Source organism: Gossypium hirsutum, chromosome D13 (genome assembly GCF_007990345.1).
Source record: "Gossypium hirsutum isolate 1008001.06 chromosome D13, Gossypium_hirsutum_v2.1, whole genome shotgun sequence".
Lineage (NCBI taxonomy): Eukaryota > Viridiplantae > Streptophyta > Magnoliopsida > Malvales > Malvaceae > Gossypium > Gossypium hirsutum.
In genome coordinates this window covers 13,193,945-13,214,524 of record NC_053449.1, presented here as the reverse complement: position 1 = coordinate 13,214,524, position 20,580 = coordinate 13,193,945, and the positions used below count along the sequence as shown (strand labels likewise).

Genomic DNA, 20,580 nt, shown 5'->3' with positions numbered 1-20,580 from the left:
CATTCCTTATTTCTTCACATAGGAAGTCACAGTCTAATATAGCAATCATGGTTTGCTCACTAGTTTTTGTGCACTAATGAACGAGCTTTTCTACTTTTGCGACTTTGTCACATTTTTTCTTTTCTTTTTCTATATATCTCATTCACAAATGCTTTTACTTTTCAAGTACTTTTTCTACTCGTTCTTATTTTCTTCTTGAATTTCTCTTTTGTTACACATATTGGCTAACCTATAATTACTATATCACACTAATCCCTCCTATTTCACTCTATTTTTACAAAATCTACCATAGTGTATCTACTAAAACCTCAATACATATAGTCAGACGTCTATAGTCATACAGTTCAAGACCCACGGAAAATGATAAATACAAATTGATATTCTGGCTCGGGTTTTGTATAAAGGTTCATCCAGAAGATTTTTTTGTCTTAAAACTGGGTACTAAAGATAAATAACAAGGTTAGCTTTTTGGTTCTAGGTGTATATCAAACAATGTCGTAGGTCATCCCTAAGTATCTCAATATTCAAAACTCTAATCAACCAAACAACCACAAATTCAACAATTTATCATTCATACTAGCATGCTTGATGTAACACCCATATCTCGTCTCGGTTGCCAAATTAAGGATCAGAGTGTTACAGAACCAAAAAACAATTTATATTGATTCTATACCAAGTATTGAATTAATTTATAAACATATATCATATCATAGAATAAATACACACATGGGCCTTTATTCAGGTTTACGGGGCCCTAACTTTACTTTAGAAACATTCAGGGATCAAATTGAGACAAATCTTTTTTTTAAGAAAAACTTGGAAATTTGAGATGCAGGGGTCACACAGTCGTGTGTTCAGGCCATGTGACATAGCCGAAACCATGTGGACACTCGAAGTTGGGACACACGTGTCTCTACCCATGTACCTCACTAAATTTGATCACACAACCATGTCGTAGGTCGTGAGTCAAGCCATGTAACTCTCTAACTAAATACACACGGTTGTGTTGTAAATCGTGTGACTCACTGACTTGATACACCAAGCCATGTCTCAAGTTGTGTCTCAAATCGTGTGTGGCACATAGTCGTGTGGCAACCCGTGTCCTAGGCCGTGTGCACCAAAATGAACCTTAAATATCAAGTTTATCAAATGATGCTTACTTGGAAACTAAGCAACCCAATTACTAGCCATTTAACCTATTCAAAACATAATTAATCATGCTCACAACATGTAAGAACAATCATCTTAAGTGCCTAACCAATGCACCCTCGTTATTACCACAATTTATATTTTCTAATATATTAACAAACCATTAAACATTCATGATTCACATTCATACTAAATTTTGCTATATTTGAACTAATATTTAGCTATTTAAACAACAAAGCTTTAAACTAAAGCATATACCAAAACATAGTCTCAAAAAAATCAAAACACATCTCTATATATGTCATTACAAAATAAAGCATCACACCACAACTCTAAACCATATCATTCAACAACTACACATCAATGTATTCATCTAGTCATTATATATATACTTGTTCCATAATTGCAAAATGTACTCTAATAAAACCACAAATCTCACTTATTAACTACATTTATCAACATTCACAAAACTCATATACTCATCTATATACATGCCACTACCCATAAAAAATGCAAAAACTACCAACTTAGATGGATAATGTGAGCTAGTAGATTGATCCTTCCAAAAAGTCAACAACCATTATCTACAAAGCAACCCAAGAAATCCCATAAGCTTACTTAGCTTAGTAAGGACATAGTATAACATTTACTCTAAATAGAATTAAACTCGGTTCACATATTAAGTAATTACTCAAATTTTCAAGAGCACAAATGGTGAAATACTAAGACATTATAATGCATTCAGGGGGTACTGAAGTACAATCATGGGCACTGATTGGTTGTTTAACATCACAGCAATAATGTGCAAGCGTACACTATCAATGTAGTTATAGTAGACAGGTGTGAGTCTGTTAGATATCGATCCCACAGGGATGGTAGTCTTTTGTCTATTAACGTCAGTGCAATAACTAGATTTAAACAAGTTAAATTGTGAGGATAGTTGTCGATGCAATAACTTGAAAACAATAAAATAAAAGATGATAATGATAAACTAGGATCCCCAACATGAATCTTCAGCAGAATACTAAATGTTCACAAGGTACAAAAGTATAGGTGATTGTCGAGGCAATAAAATTTAATGTATATCTTACCCAGCGTTACTCCTCTATTTAATCTGAGACATAAACGTGCACATTAATCTCACCTTCCGATGATGGCAATACAGCACTATTAATAAAAAATGGACTAAAACTCCTCTAATCTTCACTCAACTTTCGTTGAAATGCTTGTTGGCTCAAACTATCACTGCACTTTCCAGTGTTAGTGACTGCAATAACACTTCCGTGTTAAAAAATTCAAACCCCAAGATTAAACAATAAAGGCAAGATTAAATAAGATAACATTTCACCAAGAATTCATCAGTATTTCCATACAATCAGAAATCAAAGATTAATCACCAGCATTTAAAAAGATATAAGAAAGAATCAAATTGAGAATACTATCCCTAAATAACTCGACTGAATCTCTTTATTCCCTCTTGTCGTGCAGTTAACTCTCCTCGTCAAGAGCTAGTCTATATCTGGTTTTCATGTTGGCTCACCCGTAAGAGGCTTAAGCTAACATGACTGCAAGCTTCAAGGTAAGATGATGAAGATGATGGAGAAAAAAATCTCCCTTTTTTCTTCTCAGTCCACCTTTTATGTCCTCCTCCAACAGTACAGTTGTCGTCTCCTCAAAATTATTATGTCCTTGTACGTACAGATTGGTTATATCAGACTGGACAACTCACGCAGTTTTGGTTCTTATCCAGACAGCTATCAGGTATGGCAACAATTCTGGACGCAATCTAGGATTAACTCATGCAACGACATTAATGCAATAAAATAGCAAAAATTAAGGATAAAATAGGCTAGGATTCACTGAGTTATGAAATGCAATTTACTAAATTGAAAATGCTAAAATGTATGTGAAGGATAACTAAATAGGAATCATTTAACCAATAATTAAGGGGGAAAACCTATGTTATTTCTAGTGCTATCACACCCCCAAACTTGAGTTTTTACTTGTCCTCAAGTAAAACAGAAACTAGCAAGGCTACGAATATTTTACTAAGGCAAATGATCATTCTAGCAACTTAAACCATCTAAATTCTCAATTGATGAATCACATTCAGATGAAAGAATATTGCATCGACAATTCATAAGAATAAATGAATAAGGTTGCAACTTCATCAATGCTAGCATCATGCTTTAAACCCTAAGTTCTATGTACCATTACAACTTTTATTATACAATACAAAGTATATATCTACATATTTTTTTTTATTTTTTTGGAATAAGGGATATTGTTGCATTATTGTACCCTTGTTCCTGAGAAGTAACGATGGGGAGCAACAAACCCCCAAGGAGTATGTAATTGCGCCGACACACACTCATGCAATGATAACCGTTGGCCAGATTGATTTTTCTAACGCTTGTATTGGAGTGTTCCCTTTTTAACATTCCATACTACACTCACTTTGGAGTGTCTCTACTTTATAACTATATATACATATATAAGCAGCTGTATTCATTCAAGATTTAAGGAAGGATGGCAGTTATCCATTACTAATGCAACCTAATTCAATCATCAAATAATTGAAACTATAACCTTCTGTCAAATTTATCCACCTTATTCATTGATAATTTACATTATTCAAGAATTAAGAATCTAATGTAACAAACATTTTGAACAATTTTCATTAACTCTAATTCAACCTTGAATGCTTCATTTCTGAAAAGGCAAATTTGAAATGTGAGTGCATTTCCAGGTCCTATGTGCATTCCCTCAAACTTAAAGTTTGCATTTCCCCAATGCACTAATCATGAAAATGTAATGACAATGAAAATGCAATGACAATGTATACTTATCAAAATAAAACCTACAGCTACATGCAATGCATGAATACTATAACTAAAGCTTAAAATAAACTAACTCAGTTATCCGCAGCCGTCGATGTAGCTGCATGATGTTTCTTTCTCTTCATTTTCTTCTCCTCCTTTCAAATTTTATCCTTGGAGTGTTTCCTTTTCTTTTCTTTGGGCTTTGCATGCTCTTCGGATTACTCCTCAGTGCCCGGCTCTGCCCTAGCATCATCGGCTATTGTTTATGTATGAAAGGCCACTTGGAATGGTCTAGTGTAGACCACTATTGCCAATGAATTACATTGCTCCTCATTAGTTACCTCAGTAACTTCGACCTGTCTCACTTCAGTTTGCTCCAAATTATCAATATTTGCACCCACAAACTCAAGTACAGTGACAGTCTTCTCAACAGAATCTTTTTCTTCTTTTTCTTTTTCATTTTTAGCAACTTCTTCTTCTTCAGCAATAACTTCCTCTTCTGCAATGCTTCCTCTTCTTTGATAGCAACTTCCTTCTCAACAACAGTGTCCTCTTGATCAGTAAAAAGAACATCATCAAACAAACTATTAATCTTTTGCAAGCACTTTCAATATCCCTAGATTCCTCTTCTTTCTCATTATCAGAGACCTGCACATTGGGTAGGGATGCCACCGATCTGTCTCGGCCTTCTAAGTCATCATCTGAGGAAAAGAAGTCATAATTGCAAATGATTGGTGGAAACACAGGGAATTCCGGTAGTGGGGATGGGCTCAGTTGGCTTAATGTGGCTACAATAGAACTATTTCAAGGTCTGGTATAAGCATAAAATAAATTCTGGGATTTCTTCATATCTTCTACTGTAGTAACAAGCTTGATATGCCTATTTTTGATGGAATTTACCATTTTCTCGACATCCTTCAATTTGCGCAATAATGATGTCTCTACATTCAAGTTTTTTCCTTTTCTGTCGGCTTTGGCTTTTCCCTTTCTTGTCTTGCTGGTCTCCGCCTCCTTCAGTATCGGCGTGTCCTTGCCTTGAGTCATTCTTTCTATAGAGGCTTAATTGATTCGGCCCTTATTTTCAAAGACTTCCTCACCAGCACGAGGCACAATTCCTCTTTGTCGGCACAATAACATCACCAGTGATGGGAAAACTAAGATCCTAGTATGCCTTGCGACACAATCAGCTATTTTTTGGTGAAGTATTGCGCTCACATCAATTTTTATGCCATTTACAATAGAAAATATCAGACACATTCTGTCTAGGGTGACTGTGGTGTTGTGAGTAGAGGGCTTTAGCCTGCAGTTGACGAAATAAAACTAAATTTTGCCTTGCAACGTCAAGAAATAACGGTGCATCGTGTAATTCTTTTGATAGGAACCCGTCCACACCGCTCACTCAACATACAAGTCTCTCACCAACAGGTCTCGTTTTTCATCTGTGATGTCATCCATGAACTCGAAGTGTTCGCCGACATCGACCTTAGTGTTGTACAGCTCAGTGATTGTTGTAGCGTCCCATAGTACTTTCATTCTCCAACGAAAATGAACTCTAACTCATGATCGTAGAGATTAGCATAGAACTCACGTACCAGTGAAGGCAAGTAGCTTTCAGGATGGGTGCAAAAGTTTTCCCATTTTAACTTCGAGATGGTTTTGGAGACTTATTTACCCAAGTCTTGTTGTGGTAAAAGGGAAATCCCTACTCGGGATGGAAATTTCACTTCAATATGTTGTCATGAAATCGTTTATTTGCCACTTTATTCAAGAAGAGTACTGGCTCCATTGTCTGCACTGGCCTGGAAGATTCCGATTCATGAACTGTGGTAGTAGAGGACGTATGTTCTCCAGCAAATTTGGTGGCTTTCTTGACCTAGCCTCTTGTTTTGGCCATCTTTTGTTGAGGGAGAACAGTTTAGAGGTAAAAAGATATGGCTTTTGAAAAAAGAAAAGAAATCAAAATAGTTTCTTGAATGCGTTACATTCGGTACAGTGGGAGGGGATTTATAGTGGGTGAAAGAGGACGATAGAAAGGCGTGTTGTTTTGTGGAGAGATATAGGGCTGGCGGTAAGAGTTTTGTCCAACAAAAATTGTGCCCATGTAGAAGGATAAAACAGCTGAGTGAGTTTTGATCCAACGATGGAATCTAAATTTCTCTGAATTCTAACGAGCTATAAATGGTAGTACAAACTTATGGAATGCACTGACAATAAGATTTCAATGCCTCAAAAATGATACCTAATTATTTTGCAAAAAGGAAGGAAAAAAACTTTAACAAAACATAAATAAAATAAAATCATGGAGTACTGATTAAAATTTAAATCTTTTCTACCAATTTAATGGTCTCTACCTGCTCTTGATCATTATTGCCAAAATAGTGTTTCAGCCTCTGTCCATTTACTTTGAACTAGTGTCCATCACGTAAATCTCGAATTGTTACTGCACCATAAGGAAATACGGTGACAACTTCAAAAGGTCCAGAACAACGTGAATGCAATTTACCTAAGTGCAATTTAAGTCAAGAATTGAATAATAAAACCTATTACCCACAATAAATTGTCGCTGCAAAATGATCTTGTCACGCCATCGTTTGGTCTTTTCCTTGTAAATTGCAGTATTTTCATCAGCATTTCTCCTAATCTCCTCTAGTTTAGTGATATCCAACAGTCTTATCTTTCCAGTTGCTTCATAGTCCATGTTCACTTGCTTAATTGCCCATATTGTTTTGTGTTCCAGTTCGACTGGCTAGACATGTTTTCCCAAAAACCAATTGATACAGCGAAATCCCGAATGGAGTTTTGTATGCTGTCTGCAATGCCCATAAAGTGTCATCCAATCAAAAATACCAATCTTTCCTCAAAGGTTTACAACCTTATCAAGAATGTTCTTAATTTTTCGATTCGATACTTCGGCTTGTCCATTGGTTGGCTGATGATAAGTAGTAGTCATTCTATGATTAACTCCATATCTTTTCAGTGCGATCTTCACTTGGTTGCAATGAAAGTGTGTTCCCTGATCACTAATCAATGCCTTTGGTGTGCCAAAGCAGGTGAGTATATGCTTGTGAAAAAATTTTAGCACTGTCTTTGCATCATCCTTTGGGATTTCAATAGCTTCAACTCACTTCGAGACATAGTCCACAGCGACTAATATATAAAGATTTCCAAATGAGCTTGGAAACGGTCCCATAAAATCCATAACCCAAACATCGAATAATTCAACCTTCAGAATTAGCTACAGTAATATTTCATTATGACGAGATATAGAACCGATGTGCTGACATCTATCGCGTTGATTCACTAAATTGTGGGTGTCTTTGAATAATGTCGGCAGTAGAATCCTGATTGAAGAACTTTAGCAGCAGTTCTCATACCACTGACATGGCCTCCATAAGGAGCATCATGACAATGCATTAGGATTGAAAGCATCTCCACTTCCGAAACACAATGTCAAATAATGTTTTCATTGCATACCTTGAACAAATACGGTTCGTTCCAATGATACTTCACTACATCACAAAGAAATATTTCTTTTTTATGGCCTTTGATACCCAATGAGAGTTTTCTACACATTAGATAATTAACAAAATTTGCATACCAAGGAGTTTCATCTATAGAAAATAACTTATCATCTGGGAATGCGTTGAAAATTTGAAATATCTTTCCGTCTTTGCTGTCAACTTCCAATCGAGACAGATGGACTGCAACTTGATTTTCTTAACCCTTACGATGTTTTATCTCGATGTCAAATTCTTACAATATTAATATCCAACGTATCAGTCTCGGGTTAGCTTTTTTTTCAAAGAGATATCTCGATGCCGAGTGATCAATGAATACCATAACCTTTGCACTGACAAGATAGGAACAAAACTTGTTGAAAGCAAAGACTACAGCCAGTAATTCTTTTTCTATAACAGTTTTGCTAGCATAAGAGATGGCGTGAGTAATTTTTCCCTTTCATTGTCCTAGAACTGCGCCCAAAGCAAAGTTGCTTGCATCACATATAACTTCAAAAGTTTGAAACCAATCAGGTGCAATAACAATGCGTGCATTTCCTAGCTTCTTTTTTAACTAAATAAAGGCATCTAAAAATGCATCGTGAAAGAAGAATTTTTTATTCTGTTCCAGCAATGAGCATAAGGGCTTTGCAATTTTTGAAAAATATCTAATAAACCTTTGGTAAAACACTGCATGTCCCAGAAAACTGCAGATACCCCTCACATTTGTTAGTGGAGGTAATTTCTCAATGATTGCCACCTTAGCTTTGTCTACTTGAATGCCTTGACTAGAGATGCGGTGTCCTAACACAATATCTTCAGTTGCCCTTAAATGACATTTTTCCCAATTCTGAACAAGATGTCTGTCCCCACATCGCTTCAGTACTTTATCCAAATTGTCAGCACAATGATCAAAGTCATTCCTATAGATTAAGAAATCATCCATAAAAACCTCTAAAGAGTCTTCGATCATATATGAGAATATTACCGTCATGCACCTTTGAAATGTGGTTGGTGCATTACAAAGACCGAAAGGCATACGGCGAAAAATGAAAGTACCAAAGGGGAAAGTGAAGTTTTTTTTCTCCTGATCCTCCAGTGCAATAGCAATTTGATTATACCTAGAATAGCCATCTAAAAAGCAATAATATGCCTTTCTAGCAAGTCAATCCAACATTTGGTCGATGAAAGGAAGTGGGAAGTGATCCTTCTTTGTGGCTGCATTCAATTTACGATAATCCATACAAACTCGCCATCCCGTGGGAATGCATGTAGGAATTAATTCATCCTTATCGTTGCGAACCACAGTGACGCCACTTTTTTTAGGTACGCATTGCACTGGACTTACCCAATTGCTATTAGAAATTGAGTAAATAGTTCCAGCATCAAGCCATTTTATGATTTCCTTCTTGACAACTTCTTTTATCTTTTCATTTAATCATCTTTGCTATTCAATAAATTGCTTACATTCATCTTCCAACTTGATCTTGTGCATGCAGAAAGAAGGACTAATACCTTGAATATGAGCAATACTCCAAGCAATAGCTCATTTGTATTGCTTGAGAATATGGATCGATTTCTCTTCTTGAGTTACATCTAGTGTTACAGAGACAATAACTAGGAGAGTATTGTGATCACGCAAAAAGACATATTTAAGATGATGAGGTAGTGGTTTCAATTCCAGAGTAGGAGCTTCTTCAATGGATCGTTTGGAAATTGGGGTTGTTCTGTTGGCTAAGTCTAAGGATTCAATCTGCCATCTATGCTTGAGTTCAAGATTATTAGCTTCAACCATGATGTCACAACCATTTAAGCATTCAGCATCAGATGTCACTGCAAACTCTTCAGAAAGTATTATGCTTTGGTCATTGAATTCTTCCTCACTTAGATCATCCAGCACATCGACAATTTGGCATTTTTCTTTGTCCTTGCATTGAATAGATTCAAAAACAATGAAGGTTACTTACTCATCATTAAGTTGCATGGTTAGTTCACCCTTGTAAACGTCAATTAGAGTTCGGCCGGTGGCTAAAAATGGTTGTCCCAAGATTATAGGAACCTCCTTATCTGTCTCGCAGTCAAGTGTTATAAACTCAGCCGAAAAAATGAATTTATCCACACAAACTAACACGTCTTTTATTTTCCCTTAAGGTTTAGCCAATGATCGATGGGCTAGTTATAATGTCACTGTAGTAGATTTCATGTGACCAATTCCCAACTTTCTAAAAGTAGATAGTGGCATTAGGTTAATGCTAGCTCCCAAGTCACATAAAGCCTTACCCAAATAATGTTTGCCAACTGACAATAGGATGGTAAAGCTAGCAGGATCTTTCAATTTAGGGGGCAACTTGTTTGTCAAAAGAGCACTACAGCCTTCTGTGAGTGCAATAGTTTCAATATCATTGAGCTTTTCTTCTTGGACAGGAGATCTTTCATAAATTTCCCATAACTCGGAATTTGTACCAGAGCGTCCACTAAAAGAATATTGATCAGCAGTTGCTTGAGTGTGTCTAGGAACTGCTGATACTGCTTGTCATGCTCATTCTTCTTGAATCTTTGTGGGAAAGGTAAAGGTGGAGATATATCAGCTTGCGCCGACACCCTTGATTGCGTCGAAAATTCTGAAGGGCCAACAATAGACATATGAGTGACAATTTGTCTAACTTTTTTGTCTAATGCATCAAAAAATTCTTCAGATTCAACCTTCTCACCAGTGATCACTCTATCCATATCTTGAGGTGCTATAATAGAGTCGATAGACGGTTTGCTAGTTTGTTTACCACTCCTAAGAGTGATAGCCTTACAATGTTCTTTCCCCCTGGGACTAGGATTTTCCGTGTCACTAGGTAATGAACCTGGTGGTCAAGTATTCAGATTTGAAGCAAGTTCTCCAAATTGCACTTCTAATGCTCGAAAAGAAGATGAATTCCTTTGTACAATAGCTTCTGTACGAGTAATATGCTCTCGCATTAATGCCTCAAGAATTGCTAACGGGTCAGAAGTAGAAGCTTGAGTGTACGGTTGTTGTCGATGTTCTTGAACATGCTGATTCGGTATTGAAGAGTGTTGTGGTTGCATTAGATTTTGGTGGGGATGTGTCTGGCCTTGTTGTGGATGCATCTGAATGTGTTGATTATAATTCTACTGTTGTTGATTATAGTTCCCTTGCCTGGGATTATAATTGCCCTGAGTAGATGTATTCCCATATCTGAATGTCGCAGCACTTTGTCCAGCATTCTGAGTTCCCCAAAACTGTTGGTTGCGTGCAGAGTTGTTGTAAGAATTTCCATAAGAATTTTTGCGAATGTTACTAATATAACAGGCATTCTCTTCATGTTGTGGATAATCTTCACAACTATGGTTGTCAACACAAATCTCACAACAAAAGGTAAGGACATTAACTTGCTGAGCGACTTGTATAGGTGCAACTCCACTCGTCCTTTGCATATTTTTAATCATGTTTGTGAGAGAAGAAACTTGAGCACTTAGTGTGGTTATTGCATCCAATTTAATAACTCTTGCAAAAGTTTTTGCTTGTGCAGCTCTGGAGATAGGGTATTGATAATCCTTCTTAGTAATTCTCTTAAGAATTCTCACAGTATCATTATAAGTACAATCCAGCAGAGGTCCATTGGCTAATGCGTCGACAAGATTCCTTGTATATGAAGTCAGCCCATTATAAAAAATCTAAATTTGTGTTTCTGGTTGAATGCCATGCATCAGACAAGCTCAAAGTAAAGTTTTATAACGTTCCCATGTGGTGTGAAAATTTTCATCATCCAGCTGATGATAAGCAATAATATCATTTCGAAGACAAGCATTCATTGTCAACGGGTTAAATTGCAAAACAAACTATGTTGCTAGTGCATTCCAAGAAGTAATTGATCCGGTAGGTAGTGAAATACTATGAACATACCTACGATCCACTTGCGATTCAAACGTAGGGACTACTCTACAAATTTTCCCTTTCCTCGATTAGTGTCTTTACGACTTGTGTCTTGATCTATATAGTAATTAAACGCATTCTATTAAATTCACATACATTTCATACCCAATTTGATGCATAAAACCCTTAACTTTTCATTAATTACACATTTTCCCTAAAATTTTACATTTATCACAATTTTATGCATTTTCCATATTAACTAATTTCACAACATCCCAAGGCTAACCAAATTTCATTCTAACCTAGAGCAATCCACCATTATTCACTAATTACGCAATTTCCATGAAATTTTAAATGGTTGGTCAATTTAATCATTTACTCAAAGACTAACAAAACCACTTTATAAAATACTCTAATCAACAACTAATAAATCAAAGCTATTGTGTACCATCATGAACATAAAGAACTCATCAATGGTAACATCAAAAATCTTTGATAGTTTTGAAAACGAAGCTATGGGTTAGTTGGACGTAGTTGCAACGATTCCAAAAACATAAAAATCATAATAAACGGGTTGGGAATAACCTACATGCATGCAATGAACAAAACCAAACCTCAAGCATGATAAAAATGGTGTTTTAACACCCTAATTTCTGGTTGCTCCCTTATGGAAGATTACGATACTAATTTTAATTAGTTTTCTTTAGTTTTGTTTTATTACATTACTATTTTACCCCTAGATTTAAACTTATAGATTAACAACTAAAAAGGCCCTTAACCGTCTATCCAAAATCTTATGGACTAATTACTTCATAAGTCCTCTTTCATTTGATAGTTAAACTATCAAATCATTATAATTCAATAATGTCCACATTTTGAACCTTTTACAACTTAGTCCTTTTTCTTAATTTAACTAAGTAAACATTAAAATTTCTTAACTAAAACTTAATACGACCCTAATGTAACTCCTTAAACATTGACTAAACCATAAAACACGACTTCACATATCAAAATTTGTGGCCCTGAAACCATTATTCCTTTATCACTGAAAAATGGGATATTACAACACTCCCTTTAAAGAAATTTTCGTCCTCGAAAATCTTACCAGAAAAAAAAAGTTTTGGATACTGAGACCTCAAATTTTGTTCAATTTCCCACGTCGCTTCTTCAAGCCCATGACATTGCCATAATACTTTAGCTAATGGTACAGACTTATTTCGTAACTCTTTTATTTCCCGAGCCAAGATTCTCACAGGCTCTTCATTGTAAGTTAAATCAGTCTGTAATTCAATTTCTTTCGTACATAAAATATGCGACGAATCAAACCAGTATCATTGAAGCATTGAAACGTGAAAAACATTATGAATTCTGTCGAGTTCTAGAGGTAAAGCCAAACGGTATGCTACCAATCCTATTCTTTCAAGAACTTCATATTGCCCGATAAATCTAGGACTAAGCTTCCCTTTTATACCAAATCGTGACATTTTCTTCCAGGGCGAGACTTTTAAAAAATACTATTTTACCAACAGAAAACTCGATATCTTTCTTTTTTAGATCAGCATAAGATTTCTTACGATCGGATGCAGCTTTCAAGTTATCTCGAATAACCCTGACTTTTTCTTCAGTTTCTCTAACTAAATCAACCTCGGTTAACTTCTTCTCATTCAATTCAGACCAATACAATGGACATCTACATTTACGTCCATACAAAGCCTCGTACTGAGCCATCTTTATGGTTAATTGATAACTATTATTATACACAAACTCAGCTAATGGCAAATACTTTTCCCAGCTGCCCTCAAATCCAATGATACAACACTGCAACATATGTTCTAAAACCTGAATGATTCACTCCGATTGACCATCTGTTTGCGGATGAAAAGTGGTACTAAAATTTAACTTCGAGCATAAAGTTTCATGCAACTTATGCAAAAATATGGAAGTAAATCTCGGATCATGATCTGATATAATCGATAATGATACACCACGTAATCTTACTATTTCAACAACATATAACTCTGCAAATTTCTCAAGTGAGTAATCAGTCTTAACACGTATGAAATGAGCCAATTTTGTTAACCTATCCACAATAACCCAAATAGAATCTTTTTTTCGGAGAAAAAGGTAATCCTGAAACAAAATCCATCGTCACTCATTCTCACTTCTATTTAGGAATCATTACTGGTTGCAACAAACCCGATGGTACCTAATGTTCAGCTTTCACCTACTGGAAAACTAAACATAGAGACATATTTTCTGCTATTTCTTGCTTCATACTAGGTCACCAATAACTTCGTTTGATAACAATATACATTTTCGTACTCCAGGATGAACTGAATAAACACTATTGTGAGCTTCATTCAACAACTCTCGTTTTAATGCAGAATCATTCGGTACACACAGTTGATTTCGGAAATACAAACAACCATCAATACCAATACAAAAATCACTCTTTTGACCACTTTTCACAAACTCGAGTCTCGCCAATAAATTTGAATCATCTTTTTGAAGTTCTTGAATTTTTGATAAAAATATCGAATTTACTATCAACTTTGCCAAAATAGAACCATCACACTCTAATGTCAAATTTACATTCATCTCCCTCAAAGTAATTAGAGACTTCCGGCTTAAAGCACCTACAAGGATATTAGTTTTCCCAAGATGATAGTCAATTACCAAATCATAATCTTTTAATAATTCGAGCCACCAACATGACACAAATTTAATTCTTTCTAAGTCATTAAGTATTTCAAACTTTTATGATCAGTAAAAATATGACATTTCTCCCCATACAAATAATGTCGCCAGATCTTCAAAGCGAAAACAACTGCAGCTAACTCCAAATCGTGTGTCGGTTAGTTTTGCTCATGAGGCTTCAACTGCTTAGAAGTGTAGGCAATTACTTTTCCACAAAAAGAAGCATCGCTATATACAATAATTTCTTTCTCGAGTTCAGGCTGACTCAAAAAAGGTGTTTCAGTTAACATATTTATGAACTGCTCAAAAATTATCTTGCATTTCTTAGTCCAAACATAACTAACATCTTCTTGTAGCATTTTAGTCATCAGAGATGCTATAATGGAGAAATTTTTAATAGAACGCCGATAATATCTGGCTAAGCCTAAGAAACTTCGAACTTCAGAAACATTCTTCAGAATTTTCCATTCAACGATCGTAGATTTTTTATTTGGATCAACCCTAATTCATCAGCACTTATAACATGTCCTAAAAAACCGACTTCCCATAACCAAAATTCACATTTATTGAATTTTGTATAAAGTTTCTTTTGACACAAAGTTTGCAACAGAACTCTCAAATGTTCAACATGACCTGACTGGTTCAGTGAATAACTTAGGATATCATCAATGAATGCCACAACAAACCGATCTAAATATGATTGAAATACCCTGTTCATCAAATCCATGAATGCCATAAAATCATTAGTCAAACCAAATGGCATCAACAAAAATTCGTAGTGACCATATCTAGTTCTAAATGTAATTTTCGGTAGATTTGGCTCTTCAACTCGCAAGTAATAATATCCAGATCTCAAGTCAATCTTTGAAAAAACTGTAGCTCCTTTTAATTGATCGAACAAATCATCAATACGATGTAATGGGTTTTTATTCTTAATAGTGACTCCATTCAACTATCGATAATCTATACATAGTCTCATTAGACAATATTTCTTCTTCACAAACAGAGCTGGAGCACCTCAAAGTGACACATTCGGTCGAATAAATCCACGATCTAACAACTCTTGCAACTATACTTTTAATCCTTTCAATTTTTTAGGAGCCATCATGTATGGTGCTATCAAAATTGGAGTTGTTCCACTCACAAGTTCGATCATAAATTCAACTTCCTAAGTCAATGGCAACCCAGGCAGTTCTTCAAGAAAAGATTCAGTATATTCTTTGACTATCATCACTTGATTGATTTTTTATTCTGCCACTTTCGAATCAAGAACGTAAGCTAAATAATCTTCACATCCTTTTCTAATCAAGTTTTGAGCTGAAAATGCTAAAACTACATTTGTAGTACAATCGGTCTCATCCGCCCTAACACAAATCAATTCACCATTTGGACACTTCAACCTAACTTGTTTCCTTCGACAACTCACTATTGCATCATGCTTAGATAACCAATCAATTCCCAAAATGAGATCAAAATCATCAAAAGGTAACAACATAAAACTAGCAGGAAAATCGTAACCCTAAACTTTTCGTTACCTTAACAGTGTAATCAGTGGACACAATAGGAAAATTCTTTTTGTCTACTAAAGTAGTGCATATATTGGAGTGAGTTATTCCATGATCAATTAATGAATATACATTAATATCAAAAAGAGAAAATGTACCAACAATAACATCTAGTGCAGTAGTTTCCTCACGAGCTCTGATTGCATATGTTCTAGCTAGTGCTCTCGCTTCAGATCATTCACTCATACCACTATTCTTTCCTCGACCAAAAGTAGTCTTTCTACCGTTTCCAGGTCGTCTACCTCTCTGTAAGGTTGCTTCAGGCTTGCTTATTTGATTGCCAAAATCATTTTATCGTTTTGGACAATCACGAAGGAAATTATCAGTAGATCCGCAATGGAAACAAGCTCCCAACTTTGATCAACATTCACCAAAATTCCTCCTTCCATAATCATCACAAATAGGGACAATTCTTTCAACATTCCTCACACTTCTGACACTAGACGCTGGAGAATTAATAGACTTCAAATTACTTTGGTTCAGTTTATCTCTTCTAGTGAACTCTGAAAGGGCATTCGATCGACTTGTTTCATTTCTAAACTTCTACGATGGAGACATCGAGCAGACTTAAATGTCCCTCTTTTGTTAAAATCTCAATATTTCAAATTTGATTTTTGTTTACTCCTACAGATTTCTTCAATTTTCTGAGCACCTTTTGAAAGTTCTACAAATTCCCAAAACTTTAACGCCACCGACATACGAATGTCATCATTCATCCCATCTTCACATCTAATACATATTTATTCTTCATTTGACACTACATTACGGGCATCCTTACTTAACTGCACAAACTCCCGTTCATACTCAGCTACAGATCGATTTTCTTATTTTAGTTCAAGGAATTCTTTCTTTTTCTTATCAAGAAACAATCAGCTAATATACATTTTCTTGAATTCAATTTGGAAGAAATCTCAATTAATACAATCATTTGATGTCATGGTGTTTAAAGTGTCCCACCATGAGCATGTTTCATCTTTCAGCAACAACACAGCACATTTCAAACAATCTTCAAGAGTACACATCAATTTCACAAAAACTCTCTTCATATTCATTAACCAGTACTCAGCTTTTGTGGGATCATCGTCAATCTTGCCTCTAAATTCTTTCGCTCCACATTTTTGAATTTTATCTACGGAAAATTGAGTAACTGTCATCGGTACAGCATTTTGAGGACACAGGGGTGCCAAAGGAGGCACAGTAGGGGGTGGAGGATATGGAGTTATAGGATTTATTTGCTTAAATTCATTAAACCACTAGTTTATCATCCCAAGAAACACATTTCTTATCTCGTCACCAAAAGACTATGGAACCGATGCACAATTACTTGTTTCAAGATTTGAAGCTTGAACATTACTTTCAGCTTCGTTAACTACTGACTGATTTGATCCAGCGAGATTTTTCAATAGATAAAAGAATACAATATTAGAGTGGATCAAAAGCATCACACTATCACAAGGTGTATGTGGCTTGTATATACTAAACTCTATACACGCTACATTATTCCTAGAATTGACTAAACCGTAGCTTTGATACCACTAAATGTAACACCCATATCCTGTCTTCATTACCAGATTAAGGATCGGAGTGTTACAGAACTAAACAAACAATTTATCTTAATTCTATAATAAGTATTCACTTAATTTATAAACATATATCATATCATAGAATAAATATGCACAAAGGCCTTTATTCGGGTTTACGAGGCCCTAAAATTACCTTAGAAACATTCACAGATCAAATTGAGACAAATAAGAAATTTTTAATAAAAACATGAAAATTTGAGATGCAGGGGTCACACGGCCGTGTGTCCAGGCCATGTGACATCGACCAGACTGTGGCATTTGAAGTTAGGACACATGGCCATATCCCAGCCCATCTCTCTACTTGTGCAACACACTAAATTTGATGACACGGCCTTGTCGTAGGTCATGTAACTCTCTAACTAAATACACACGGTTGTGTCGTAGGCCGCGTATCAGACCGTGTGACTCATTGACTTGATACACACAGCCGTGTCTCACACCGTGTGTTGCTCATGGCTATGTGGTAGCCCGTGTCCCAAGTCGTGTGCACCAAAATGAACCATAAATATCAAGTTTACCAAATCATGCTTACTAGCACACTAAGCAACCCAATTACTAGCCATTTCACCTATTCAAAACACAATCAATCATGCTCAAAACATGCCAAAACAATCTTCTTAAGTGCCTAACCAATGTACCCTCATTGGTACCACATTTTATATTTTCCAATATATTAACAAAGAATTAAACTTTCATGATTCACATTCATACTAAATTTTTCTATATTGAAACTAATATTTAGCTATATAAACAACAAAGCTTTAAATTAAAACATATACCAAAACATAGTCTAAAAACCAATAAAAACACCACTCTATATATGTCATTACAAAATAAAGCATCACACCACAACTCTAAACCACATCATTCAACAACTACACATAAAGTTATTCATCTATTCATTATATATATACTTGTTCCATCATTAAAAAATGTACTCTAATAAAACCACAAATCTCACTTATTAACTACATCTATCAACATTCACAAAACTCATATACTCATCTATATATATATGCCACTACCCATAAATAAGATGCAAAAACTACCACCTTAGAGGGATAGTGTGATTTGGTTGATTAATCCTTCCAAAAAGTCAGCAACGATTATCTACAAAATAACCCAATAAAACCCGTAACTTAGCTTATTAAGGACATAGTATAACATTTACTCTAAATATAATTAAACTTTATTCACATATTAAGTAATTACTCAAAGTTTCGAGTGCACAAATGGTGAAATGCTAAGACATTATACTGTATTTAAGGAGTTTCGAAGTACAAATAGGGGCACGTATATGTATTCAAGGGTACTGAAGTACAATCAGGGGCACGTATATGCATTCAAGGGTACCAAAGTATAAATAAGGGCACGTATGTGCATTTAGGGTACTGAAGTACAAGCAGGGGCACGTATGTGCATTCAGGGGTATCGAAGTACAAAAAGGGGCACGTATCTACATTCAGGGGTACCGAAGTACAATCATGAGCACTAATATGCAATTCAGGGTACCAAAGTAAATTCATATATATATATATAAATGAATTAACTAGAAAACAAAAATATAAAACAGAAGTGAATTTCATTTACCTACTAAAATACTATGAACATACCTACGATCCACTTGCGATTCAAACGTAGGGACTACCCCACAAATTGTCTCTTTCCTTGATTACTGTCTTTATGACTTGTGTCTTGATCTATATAGTATTTAAACACATTTTATTAAATTCACAGACATTTCATGCCCAATTTAATGCATAAAACCCTTAACTTTGCATTAATTACATATTTTCCCTAAAATTTTACATTTATCACAATTTTATGCATTTTCCATATTAACTAATTTCACAACATCCCAAGGCTAACCAAATTTTATTCTAATCTAGAGCAATCCATTATTATTCACTAATTATGCAATTTCTATAAAATTTTAAATGTTTAGTCAATTTAATCATTTACTCAAAAACCAACAAAAACATTTTCTAAAATACTCATAATCAACAACTAATAAATCAAAGCTATTGTGTAACATCATAAACATAAATAACTCATCAATGGTAACATCAAAAATCTTTGATAGTTTTGAAAACGGAGCTATGGGTTAGTTTGTAACACCCCGAACCCGAGGCCGTCGCCGGAGTCGAACACGAGGTGTTAACAGACTTCAACCCACTTAAAAAAAATTTCCAGACAAGCTGCCAGTCTGCGTACTAGTCGCTAAAAAAATCATATCTCGAGTTCTGAAACTCGAAATCCAGTTCTGTAAATTTTCCCTGAAAATAGACTCATATTCCCGTTTACACATTTTTTTCTAGAATTTTTGGTCGGACCAATTAGTCCAGTTTATTAGTCAAAGTCTCCCATGTTATAGGGATCGACTACATTGACCTTTGTGCATTACGACTTGGATATCTCCCTGCACAGAGTTTCAACACTGATGGCGTTTGTTTCTATAGAAACTAGACTCAGAGAGGAATCTATACATATATGGTATGACTCCTAATTATCTCTGGTTGATTTATAATGAATTTCCAAAGTCGGAACAGGGAATCCAGAAACCGTTCTGGCCCTATCTCACGAGAACCTGAATATCTCTTAACATACTGTCCATATGATCTTTTCGTTGCTTCTATATGAAAATAGACTCATCGAGCTTCGAATACATAATTTATTCATCAATTAATTCCACTCCTACTATTTTTTAGTGATTTTTCAATCTCATGTCACTGCTGCTGCCAGCATCTGTTACGAAAGTAACTAGGTCCATTTCATGCCTACTCCTTGATCCAACTCAATCGAACATTCATGCCATTTTCGCATGGCTTAAAGTTTACATACTAAAGTTCAAACACAACATAATAGCCTATACATGCCGAAATATTCTCCTAAGCCGACTAAGAAGAAAGTACCAAAACTTGCTATCCGGTGTGATGACTTCGATGACGGCCCGACCACGCAAAAAGAGATGTGTCCAAGAAACCTAGAATAGGTGACAAGGAAACACCGAGTGAGTTTATAACTCAGTAAGTCATAAGCTATGCACTACCATCCATCAATAACATTATCACAAGAGAAAACAAAATGGAACGAGGCTAATTACTCCATCCATTCCGAACCATACCATAGTTCCTCCGACCTATCGGTTTAATTTCATACCAATTTATGCATTCACAATCCACATACTCATCAATAGGATATTCGAGGCATTTTCATAAATCATTTTATTTTCGTTACAAACATACAACTAAACGGCCTTTCACCCATTCTACGATAAATTTCATGTACGTGACTTCAAGTATATTTGTCACATAGGTTCAAACTTACCAAGCTCAACACCAAGTATAGACATAGCACCTATTAGCCATGAACTCAAGACAC

The 20,580-nt window shown here is 35.4% G+C and overlaps 1 protein-coding gene across 1 annotated transcript; it reads right to left on the bottom strand.

Moving 5' to 3' along the window:
* Positions 1 to 4,451: 4,451 nt before the first annotated feature.
* Positions 4,452 to 10,588, bottom strand: LOC121224936 (uncharacterized). Its single transcript, XM_041108587.1, has 7 exons — positions 10,420 to 10,588; positions 9,932 to 10,323; positions 9,275 to 9,395; positions 8,467 to 8,602; positions 8,244 to 8,391; positions 6,519 to 6,717; positions 4,452 to 4,672 (listed from the first exon to the last, which is right to left on the bottom strand). The coding sequence occupies exons 1-7, from the start codon at positions 10,586 to 10,588 to the stop codon at positions 4,452 to 4,454; spliced, it is 1,386 nt and encodes a 461-aa protein (XP_040964521.1).
* Between the last annotated feature and the right edge of the window lie 9,992 nt (positions 10,589 to 20,580).